Source organism: Cnephaeus nilssonii (genome assembly GCF_951640355.1).
Source record: "Cnephaeus nilssonii genome assembly, chromosome: 2".
In the NCBI taxonomy this organism is placed as follows: Eukaryota; Metazoa; Chordata; class Mammalia; order Chiroptera; family Vespertilionidae; genus Cnephaeus; species Cnephaeus nilssonii.
Window position 1 is genome coordinate 78041234 of NC_137073.1, and position 12458 is coordinate 78053691.

Here is a 12458-nt window from a genome sequence, read left to right on the forward strand (position 1 = left end):
CAGGCAGAAAAGTTTTCATCAAGTTTGAAAATATAGACTAGCTTATTTTAACCTATGACCTGCAGGACTTGCTACCAGTTATTGTCTGCTGCTACCAGCACAGTAGCCTGACACTGGTGATTTTTTTTTTTTAAAGATTATTGGAAAAATACAGGATGCCAGAGTACCTCAGGCTTACAGAGCCTCAGTAACCAGAGTGCCGGTCATCTTCCATCTTTGTCCCTCTGCTCAAGAGTCCAATGTTAGAGAGTCAACCTGGCCAAGACTCAGTGAGGTGTCCAGCTCTTGGCTGGGGACCAGGGCTCTTTGCTTGATGCTCACCAAGACTGCACAGAACAGAACAGAAGAGGGGTAACTCCCAAAGGAGAATGAGAGTACAGTTACCGAAAGATGGAGGGGTACTGAGCCGGTGAAAATACAGGAGCCATGCCGTACTTACCTTTGTATCCCACCCCAGTCAGATGCACAGTAGGCCTTCAGTAGATGTTAGTTCATTTGAATAAAATAAACTCTGACAAAGCTGAAGAATGCATCATCCTGATGAATCAGGGGTGGGGAACCTTTTTTCTGCCAAGGGCCATTTGGATATTTACAACATCATTCTCAGGCCACACAAAATTATCAACTTAAAAATCAGCCTGCTATATTTGGGCAAACATTTAATTAACTCACCCCTAATGTCTTGGCAGGGCCAGACCAAATGATTTTGGGGGGCCTTATATGGACCTCCAGTCGGATGTTCCCCACCCCTGTGGTAAATGGTCTCCACCATCAATCAGTCTCACCAAGCCATATGGTGCACTTATGTGCAGAATTTTAACAGTTCTTAGCATACCCTATTTTTTTTCTCTGCAGCTTACTTCTAACAAGTAGTTCTGGTCATATTTTCTCTTCAGTAAGTTCTCTATTAAATCCCCACCTTCTAAGACCTTCCATTCACCCGCTCTGCCCACTTGCCCCAGCACTGGTAGAAATAAAGGGGAGGTGGGAAAAAACTTGGACATCTGGAATGAGAGAAGGGAAACTGGGCGGTCAGAGAAGCCGATTTTCCCCTCCCAGCTTCCTCAGGTTCACAGCTTTTTTAGTAGCAGAACTAGGGCTGAACTGGTCTTCTCCCATCCTTCTCCCCGTCTAGGGTTCTTCCCATGACCACAATGCACCATGGGTTTGTGCTGAGCCTTCACTACTTGTTACCAATGTGACATTGTCACCTAGACACAACTTTTTAAAACTAAAGGAAACACTAGTTTCCTAAATAATTTAACTCCACTGAAGGTATTCAGTGTATCAAAGTATATAAAAGCTCCAGGGTCATCATATCCCTCAGTGCTCGTAGCATACAGCAAATGTACATGTATAGAGCAGAAATTAGCAGCATGCCTTAGAAGTCTACACTTTGATCCAAATTCTAGAAATTGTAGTAACAAAATAATCACAGTTATGTAAAGAAACACACGATATTTACTGCAGCATTATTTATAATAGTGAGAAACCAGAAATAATGTAAGTGCCCAATAATAGGGAAGTAAAATCAAATAGGGCATCCATACAATGTAATATCATGCAACATCAAAATTGTAGAGGAAATATTAAAAGGCACAGAAACAGGTCAACACATTACACTTCATTGTAGATGAACTTTTACAGAATAACTTTTTGTCAAAAAAAAATTCTACAAATTAAAAAAAGAGAATACTATCCAAGAAAACACTAATAGTAGCAGTTACCTCTGGGTGGTGGGACCATGGAGAATTTTCACTTTATTTTCTTTACTCTAATTTTTCTACAAATAACATTGTTGGATTTTAAATTACAAATAATTTTAAAACAGTTATTTTTAATTATCCTACAGCTGAATGTGATGAATAGAGCTGTGGTTAAAACATGTCAAATATGTTTTTTACAGAAACCTCTTGATATTAGTCCAGAAAGACCTCATAACGTCATCAGTAGGTTTTTGGAGACTGAAGCCAGATGACAAGACCAATGTGACCCTAGGCCCGTGGTCGGCAAACTGTGGCTCGCAAGCCACATGCAGCTCTTTGGCCCCTAGAGTGTGGCTCTTCCACAAAATACCACGGCCTGGGCGAGTCTATTTTGAAGAAGTGGCGTTAGAAGAAGTTTAACTTTAAAAAATTTGGCTCTCAAAAGAAATTTCAATCGTTGTACTGTTGATATTTGGCTCTGTTGACTAACGAGTTTGCCGACCACTGCCTAGGCCCTAGGCTAATACAACAGTTCCTACGGCATACTTCTCGTCACAAAAACATCACCAAACTTCTAAATAAAGATCCAAAACACTTCTAATCGTAACAATTTAAATAAATGTGAGCTATGCATACATTTAAGAAAGCTTAATAAAAGCAGGTAAGATAATTTCTTACCACTTCCAGTTCAAGGTCGCACCCGCACTGACCCGGGCATTGCAGCCGCGCCAGGGCGCCTCCTGTGCGCGCCTCTCGGATGCGAGAGGCGAGGAGAACCCGACTCCCCGGAGAAACCCACGCACACAGTGATCCCGACTAGGAATCTTTTTTTTTTTTTTTTTTTTTCTCATCAACGTCAAAAGGAAACGACGTTCAACAAAACGAGCAAAATGACGTAAAATGACGTTATTCCCGCCAGTACTCCAAAATTCGACTTGTTCACGCCCTACACTTAACACTGAGTTACACAGTATGTTTTTCTCTCCAGTTTACTTCTAACCAGTAGTCCTGGGCATGTTTTCTCTTCAGGAAGTTCTCTATTAAATCCCCTCCTTCTAAGACCTTGCTCTCCCTCAGGCCCTTCTCTCCTTAACATAAGGAGGCACACAAGCTGTGACTTGAATCATCTTGGAGAAGGAAAACGCGGCCAGGCATACTGAAATGCTGGGGCTCCAGAAAATAAAATCACCCGGCACTATGGTAAATTAAATGGCTCTCTAGAATGCTAATGCATATTATGGTTGATATACGGAAATCCCTATTATAAAGTTACAAGGCAGGCAGGAAGCCTCTAGAAGCTGAAAAGGCAAGAAAATGAATTTTCCCCATGAAGCCCCAGAAAGAACGCAGCCCTGCGACTGAAATGGAAGCATTCCACATGCTCTTGCTGACCTCCATCATCCTTCTAAAAATGCAACCTATCTCAGAATTGAGATCACCTATCTGCACACATCTCAAAAACTAAATTGACTGGATACACAAACGCAGCCTAAATTGAACACCACACACAAATGTTTGAAATACTAATTTTATTAGGAAAGCATTAGATCATATAATCACTTGATTTAAAAATGATGTGACCAAAGGATACCAATTAAAATTTGGATTTTTTTTTTCATTCATTCAACAAATATTTGAGTGCCACGCATTGGAGATACAGGCTAAACAGGAGGCTCCTTGCCCTCATAGAGCTCACATTCTAGCAGGAGGGCGACATTAGAGAACTGATTACATTTCTGATAAACAGGTAAGATGGAAGTGACAGAGGGAGTGAGGGTGCTTTACAAGAGCACACTATAGGTGACTAACCCAGCCCCCAGAAGTCAGAAACAAAAAGATGTGTTTAAGAAGAGAGAGCGGAACAGTTCAGGCAGAGGGAACCTATAGACCCTGAGGTGGGAAGGACTTCGTGGGCTCAAGGAAGTAGAAGTATAGAAGGGCTGAAGCACCAAGGGTGAAAAGAGGAGTCAAGGAGATGAGACTACAGAGGTGATGATCATGGAGGGCAATTCTACAGAGAACCAGTGAAAGATGTAAGATTTAAGGAAGGGAGTAGCATGACCAGATGTGCATTTAGAATGGCCACCCTAATTCTGGAGTGATGGAGATTGGACCAGGTAAGACTGGATGCAGGAAGACTACTTTTGATGCCTGTGGTAGTGAAAGACAAAAATAACTGGGGGATTCAAGTGATGATAGGAGATAAAGTCAATAGAATTGACTGAATCTGCAGTTCCTGTAAGACAGTCAGTGCAGATATCCAGTCTATCTGTCAGATACAGGTCTGCAGGTCAACAAGGAATCATTGTAACGAAGCCATAAGAAGGGCTGAAATGGCGTGAACGATTAAATCAAGCCATGAGAGACACATACATTTAAGAATAAGGAGGTGTGCCAGGGGCTGGGGGAAGGGAGGATGGGGAATTAGTGTTTAAAAACAGAATTTCAGTTTAGTATGATGAGACTTCTGGAGATGGATGGTGGTAATGGTTGCACAACAATGTGAATGCACTTAATGCCATAGAACTGTACACTTAAAAATGGTTCAAGTAGTAAATGTTATGTACATTTACCACAATTTTTAAAAAGAGGAGACATTTTTGTGTTACTTGTACCTTTTAGAATAAGAATATATTTATAAATTGCTAATGAAATATCAGGACAAATGGTGAAGAGAGCAGGAATCGGCAGAGGAAGAGGGCCTGCGAAGGAAACTGAAGAGAACAGAATGGCCAAAGAGGTCGGTAGAAAACCCAGAGGATCACGGCATGGAAGCTAAGGAATGTGTTTCTAGGAGCGAGTGTTCAACTGATCTGAAAGCTGCAGAGAATCAAACCAGAAAAGCCGGGAAAGAACCCACTGGTTCCAGTAACGTGGAGGTCCCCGGTGACCCTGGGAGGGCTGTTGGCAGGGGAAGCCAGTGAGGGTAGGTGAGGAGAGAATGGGTAGGGAAGGAGTCCTGAATGCAGACAGCAAAAAAAAAAAAAAAGGAATGGGATGATGGCTAGAGGAAAAGTAGATGCTTTTAAAAAAAATAAGTGTGTTACATAATTGTGCATAATGAACAAAGCATCATTTCAGTGGAAATACAACTTTAATAGTCTTGATAATACCTGGAATTTATAGTTTACAGAACTTTTCATACTACTTGTGGGTTAGAAAGGATAAAAAGTTATTCTCTTCATTTCAAGGGTGGTAAAGCTGAGCTACAGAAAATCTAAGAAAACTCACAAGGAATTGAGGTTCATGAAGTAAGTATCTTCATGGGTATTTTTAAAATAATTTTGTTTTGTTAATCCTCAACTGAGGATATTTTTCCATTGATTTTTTTTTTAAGAGAAAGTGGAAGGGACAGGGATAGACAGGGAGACACATCGATGTGAGAGAAACACATCAATTGGTTGCTTCCCGCATATGCCCCAATCAAGCCTGCAACCGAGGTACATGCCCTTGACCAGAATCAAACCCAGGACTCTTCAGTCCAGGGGCTGTGCTCTATACACTGAGCCAAACAATCCACGGCTTCATTGATTTTTTTAAGGTAAAAAGGTACAATGCACTATATTGAGAAAATTTTACTGTAACAGTCAAAATTTGAAGAAGTCTAAAACTTTAATGCTACGAATGTATGGATTTTTGGTACATGTGCAATAGAAGATGCTATATATTCCAGTTACATCCTAAAGATGCCAAAGTCTGTCTTCTGGATTGGTGCGTTGAGGGCTGCACTGATACTGAGACCCAGGACCAGTCTGGTGTCTGCTGGATCAATAATCCCATCATCCCACAGCCTGATAAAAGAGCAAAATATGAGTTATTAGGAATCCACCACCAAACTACCATTTATACATGCCCTGCCCAGAAATGCTGAGGAGGTTCTTCTTCAGGTAATAATATACAGATCTACTGACAACTTCTGTGTACTATAATCTCACAACTGAAACCATGTTGGAGAAAGGGGAAAAGAGAGAAAGAAAAATGATATGACTTTTATCCCAGGCTCCCACAGAATGTCAAATCCAATTTAGGGACTTAGGAACAGCTTCCTACAAGAAATCACAAAATAATCCCTAGTTTAAAAATATTTTTACTTATTCCAGGAAAAACTTTCCTGTCCCTCTTCTGCCCACACAAATGTACAAATCAAGGTGATGTAGTCCTGTTATTAATATGAAGAATCATATAAACCCAGGTAATAGTCTCAAACCAAAGTCTCTACTAGAAAAGGTTTATCCCCCAAAACTTCCTCATCTCTTAAGAAACTATGAAAATTACTGAATAGAATACATTTTATTAAAATAATACCTTCCTATGTAGTTCTTTATTTTTTGCTACAACAGGAAAAAAACAATAGAACTGCTTTCAGAAGAAACTTTTAAGTAGAAATTTTAGTTTGTTTTTCTCTGGCAATGTCAAATTTATAGAGAAAAATGAATGAGAAATATTGCTTTTTTTAAAGGTCATTGGTAGGTGGCACTTTTGCTTTCTTTAAACAAACTGCCTTCTGTACCTGGATATAGCATCAATTATTAAACCATACTTACATTGACAGACCATGATTCAAATCTCTGCTCATAAAACATTCATAATAGGAAGTCTGCAGTATGAGCTGTCAATAAGAAAATGCCACTCACTCGTGTAATCTGTAACTAGGTCAATTGATTACACTTCCTTCTGTAGCCGACAGCAGAGTAATATAAGAAGCATGATGATGCCGGGGGAGGGAGGAGACTGCTTCATGAGGGTCATTAAAAAGACTGTGAAGAGGCCTTAATCAAATGCCTGAAAAATTTGATCATAAAAACAACTGAGCAGAATAAAACTGATATGCTGCATATGTAACATGAAGGATTAAGAAAAACATAGGAGGCTAGAGTAGCAAATGATAACAGCTCTCTCTGAAGACAGATTGAGCCATGTGAAAGCCTGACAGACCACAGAATCTCCCTGTGAAGAGGAGATTTATTAAACTGAAGGGAGGTGCTATATATTGGCTTAAAAATCCTTTCATCTTTGAAAGGAAGTTGCTGTCTCCATGCCACCAACTGTTTCAACAGAAGGGTTAAGCATTTACAAAGTAAGAAATCTCACTGCCTTTCATTATTTATTTCCAAAGATAAGTCTACTTGAATATAATCCATTAAAAATAATACTAATGTTAAGTATGAAAATAATAAAGGATTGAGTCTTTCTCAATAGATGGCTTAGCCATCACACAAAATATGCAATTTTTCAAAGTTTAATATTTCAACTGTTCTTGTGAATTTCATCCAAAATGTTATGTTTAAAAGAATGTAGATGTGCTTACAATATATATTTTCTCTTAAATCTTTTCTATGGTTTTATATTTCCTCTTTGCTTCTACTGGCTACTATAAAAAGAACATGTTTATTTCTCAAATCAAAGACTATAAAATATTTTGTTCTTAATTCAATGAATTAATGAACTACCCCAACAAAACATACCTGTAAAATTAGTCATAAAAGTAGATGTTAACAAGAAGAGAAACAGGTTTTTTAAAAATCCGAAATGGCATTATAATGATGCTCTGGGAAACAAATCATGCTTAGTCTGTGGCCCCAGCACTAGAAGCAGTGCCTGCCACAAAAGACACGTTCACATGATTGAAATGGATTCTAACTTCTCTCCCTCCTCTCCAGTAAATGGCATAAATCATAGCATAACCTAATTTTAAAAGACAAAAATAGTTATTTTCATTTTTCCCCATCTACCCAAGGGATGAAATGAACCCATGAAGCTTATTCTTCAGAATGCAAAACATTGAAGTTGTCCCAAAAAAGAGATCTGAAAGTGCATGCCAGCAAGTCTCCAGCAGGGACAGGCGGGATAACTTATTACCTTATTAAGTGGTATAAGAAACAAGCAGAGCCAAGAGCTGCATAGGTATATGAGGTAATTACTCGGTGTTGACACATGAACCCTGTCTGTGACTAATCACCTTCTGAATGCACAAGCGCACTTGTTCACAAGTGCCAAAGCGTGTTTGGCCAATCCATCTTAAAATGGGGTAAGAACAAAATAATCCTGGAGAGGTGATGACAGGAATCCACGGATCTTAGCAATAACTGTAACAGAACTAATTCTTACAAGTTACACAGCCAGGATTACAATTCTTAACATCCTTGCCCCAGCATGGCCGGCCTCTGGCTGCAGTGCCCCTTGAGGCCCCAGACACCTCAAAGACAAATGGATAAAGAAAGAGGGTTGAAGGGTGGCAGAATCAGGCTGATGGTGATGGAGCCACAGCCTGGCCTGGGAGAAGGGGCTGTGTTTCAGCAGCAGGCATTCCTATTATGGAGACAACAGTACAAAACTGGGTCCCAAACATTATTTTTGTTTCTCACAGAGGCTGGACCATCCTGACTGCCCAGATCTCTGTGAAGCTGTTGTCCTGATGGCCAACATGCACCCAGTAAGGAATCAGTAATTCTCAGGCTCCCACCTTGCACTGGAGTAGTAAGGGTTTCCTTCCTCTTCAAACCTCTTAATAATGGGCTCTTTTAAAGCAGCTTCATCAGCGCTGGAGAACTGGAAGAAAAGGGCAAGGAATAAGTCCACTGCAGTGGAACACAGATCCACCCAGAGCGTCTCAAGAAAACAGGGGCAAGAGATGTCATGGATGATACAACCAACATCTATCTGCACAGTGAGGTATAGATGACAAGTGATGCTTTCACATACACAATCTCATAACTATCAAACTAGTGCACCATTACATCTCCCTTTTCAGAAACAAGAGCCTGGGCTGTGTGATGTAAGGTCAAAACCAAGGGCACCCCGTATTCCAGCACAGTACAACGGTGATGTGAATTCTTCAATATACCAAAGGACTACATTACATTTAGCAGCTTTTGTTTAAGAAGGTGGAGAAGCAGGGAGTTTCTTTTAAAATAGCCAAAATTTTAAACATTTTAAGGCTTAATGGTATAAAATATCAACCACAACTTGAATAACCTCTATAGTTTCCCAGATATCTGAGAGATATTCTTCCTTAATTAAAAATTTAATGGCTTGCCCATCAGTATTGCCAGAAACAAGTGATAATTCAGATGTAAAAATCTTTATGCAAGTCAATTTTGAAACCCTGAAAAGTATTTTCAACTTTAAAAAATTCCACACAAAAACAAATGACTTATTTCAAATAAATCCAACCTTTTTTTTTTACATATTTTCATAGTTTAATATAATTTGTAGGTAAAGTATTCAGAGAGAGAACCACTAAAATTATGTACTTTCATTTATTAAAACAGATGAATTAATATATCCGTATATCAAATTAATTAAAGGACAACTATTTAAAGCAGATCATCATGCTGGGCTGGAGTTTAGGACATATCTTCAAAATATCAGATAGAATTTCATACTTCCCCCGCCGCTATTACCCTTACACACACACACACAGCTTTCCTTTTGCTTAGACACTGGACAATACTAAAGTGAATCTAAAACCTCAGTTTTGGTCTTCAGAGTTCCTTGGGGATATGGGATATTGTCAGGGAGGCAGGAACCAGCCTCTGGCTTTTATTATCCCATTCCACGAACTAGACGGTTGATCAGACAGATGCTTCCTAAATGGTAGGACTAAGAGCTTTGGAGACAGGGCCTCCTCCATATTATCCTGTTATGAAAACAGTGCGCCTAGCAATTTCAGGAATTCATTCAGTGAATTCATTTTTAAGGCTTGGTGCTTACACAAAATAGCTAAAAGCTATAATTTCAGAAGCCTCTCTAACAGAGAAATGAACAAAGGAATTCATTTTAAAAGCAGCCACTTGCTGACATGCCTTTCAAGCTTCCAGTGCCCTTTCCGTTTTACTTCACTTACACTTTCCCAGTAAAATAATGTTAATCAATTCTCATTACATGACTGAGCCCTCCCACTCAAGGAATCCTTCCCAACAAGCTAAAAGTGAAATAGAAAAAACAAAATTCTGCTGCTTTAGGTCATAAAATCAAAGACGTAAACCAGATTTATTTAAAGCTCACTAACTGCGAATGAGTGAGAATCAAACATCTTTGTGCCACAGGCACTCGCAGGCAGCTTCCTGGAGTGCTTTCCTGGGATTGTGAAAGACTCTGTACGTGACCACAGAAAGGTACCTCAAATGAAATGGTGCAAAAAAGAGGGAGAATATAAGTCTAAATTCCTCAAACAACTTCCAGGTCAGCGTCTTCTAAACAGCCAGGATCTTCACGTTGGACCCCTGACCCCTGAATACAGAGGGATTCTGGTTGCACTGCTCCGGGCAGCAGGGTGTTCCCTGGTGAGAGCCACACTCAGAGATGGAAGACAGGAGAAATGGCACTTACTTACCTGTTTTCCTTCCCTCGCTCTCTGGTCCTTCGCTATTGTCGCCAACACGTTGGCTGCCTGCTCTCCTCCCATCACTGAGACACGAGCATTTGGCCAAATGTAAAGAAATCTTGGGCTATGCAGGGGAGAAAAGAATGATCAAATTAGTTGACTGTACAACACAGAAAGTGTCAGAGGCCCATGTGTACCTTTTAAACTAGTGGTTCTTCATTCTAGCTGCATTAAAATCATCTGGGAATTTTAAAAATACAAATGCCTGGAACCCACCATACACTAATCTCCAGAGGTGGGCCTGAAAATAGAATTTTTATGTTCTCTAGGTGATTCTGATGTCTATTTTGATACACTGTATTTTTACATTTCATGAAAATACCCTATATAATAAAAGGATAATATGCAAATTGACCCCCACAGTGGAACAACCACAACGACTGAATGCTATGATGTGCACTGACCACCAGGGGGCAGATGCTCAATGCAGGAGCTGCCCCCTGGTGGTCAGTGCGCTTCCACAGGGGGAATGCCACTCAGCCAGAAGCCGGCTCATGGCTGACAAGCGCAGCAGCAGTGGCAGGAGCCTCTCCCACCTCCGCGACAGCGCTAAGGATGTCCAACTAACAACTTAGGCCCGCTCCCTGGAGGTGTTAGTCAGACATCCCCCGAGGACTCTCGGGTTGCCAGAGGGATGTCTGACTGCCAGCTTAGGCCCAATCGGGATCAGGGATTAAGCCATCAGTCGGACATCCCGTGAGGGGTCCCGGACTGCGAGAGGATGCAGGCCAGGCTGAGGGACCCCCACCCCCTCCCCCTAGTACACGAATTTTCATGTACCAGGCCTCTAGTATTGGGTATAAAAGTTTTCAAAATATCCTCTTATTATCATGGTCATGTCCTGATTTTCAGTCTAGATATGGGTTACTTGTGCTGTCTCACTTTATCTTTAAGTTTTACCAGGGAATTAGCAAGTTTGTTAGCCTTTCAAACAAAGCAACTTGGGCTTTCCTGATTCTTCTGTCTTATGTTTGTTCTTTATTATGTCCTGTCTTCTATTTTTCTTGTGTTCAAAATGCTGTTCTTTTTTGAACTTTTTGAGCTAGCTACTTGGCTCATTGATTTTTTGGCCTTACTTCTTTTCCATGATATATATTTATGTCTACACACCTTTTTCAAAGCAAGACTTTGGCTACGTCACACTAGTTATGACATGCGAATTTTCATTACCAGCCATTTCAAAATATTTCCTGATTCCCATTGTGGATTTCTTCCCAAAAGTACCTTTAGCATTAAGTTTCATTTTGCCCCTCCAGATGATACAAATTATGGTATTAATTACTTGAGATTTCTGAATGCCATTCTATATTTCAAATAAACCCAATCATTTATAATTATACATGAAGTATGAGTCTTTCAGAGAAAATCATGACAATCACCTACCCGTACGCTCTGCCACACATCCCATAGTTTCCAGCCCCGTAGGATCCCCCAATGATGACAGTTATCTTAGGCACTTTGGCACAGGCTACGGCAGTCACCATCTTGGCGCCGTCCTTGGCTATTCCTTCAGCTTCATAGTCTTTACCAACCATAAATCCTGAGAGAAAGAACAGAAAGAACGCCTCTGGGTGACGGGATTAATGCACAGAAGTTAATCTCACCAAGGCATTAGAAAGACATCTTGTCAAATTATATTTTGCTACAGGCCTCACCCTAACAAAATACTTACATGTGAAATGTGCTCCCAAAAAAGTTTGCTTTAAAAGCTAAAATAAAATGTTCCCTAATCACTTTTTAAATTTTCTTAAAATGGTTCATCTGGATGTACACAGAGATCTTCAAACTAGGTAAGGATGCAATTTATCTTTAAGAAATTATCTCAGAACAGTAGCCTGGTGATGAGGGAACGTGAAATGGCAAACTAAGGAAAAGGTACTGTGGCAAGGCGAACTGTGAGGGCTGTGGTGTCCACTGACCTGGTTTAAAAATAGAGTGTTCCTTCAGCAGTGCTGCTTAAACTTTGATGAAACAAACATTAATGTTTCACAGAGATGCTAAGTGTACCTGTCAGTGACTCAACAGCAAGGGAAGAGAATTTTTCATTATAATTATGGGCTCCTTCTACTTCTTCAAGCTCCCATCTCTGTTGAACCTGGTCTGCAGCCGCCCTGGGCCTGCAGGCTTTGGGCTCCTTCTTCTTCACCTAATAAACACCAAGTCAGGCTTCCCGTGTCCCTCTCCCCACCTGCAGACTCACAGCCGACTTGCTTGTCACTGTTCTTGCTTTGCAAATCTCCAGCATCAAATCATCCAATTCAGTTCAACCAGTTTTGTGGAGCACCTGTACTTGCTATGGAAAAGGTAGTGACGGGACATCCCTCGTCTCACCAGGCACCAGCTGCTTCCTCCAAGCAATCCCTCTG

At 40.5% G+C, this 12458-nt stretch overlaps 1 protein-coding gene across 1 annotated transcript in view; it reads right to left on the reverse strand.

Moving 5' to 3' along the window:
- Positions 1-3263: 3263 nt before the first annotated feature.
- MCCC2 (methylcrotonyl-CoA carboxylase subunit 2) overlaps positions 3264-12458 on the reverse strand; it is a 54787-nt gene continuing 45592 nt past the window's right edge. Inside the window, exons 14-17 of the mRNA XM_079793231.1 lie at positions 11476-11632; positions 10042-10156; positions 8170-8255; positions 3264-5497 (exon numbers count right to left, since the gene is read on the reverse strand). Of these exons, the coding sequence (XP_079649357.1) occupies positions 5380-5497; positions 8170-8255; positions 10042-10156; positions 11476-11632 (476 nt within the window). The 3' untranslated portion in view covers positions 3264-5379. The remainder of the gene's footprint in view (positions 5498-8169; positions 8256-10041; positions 10157-11475; positions 11633-12458) is intronic.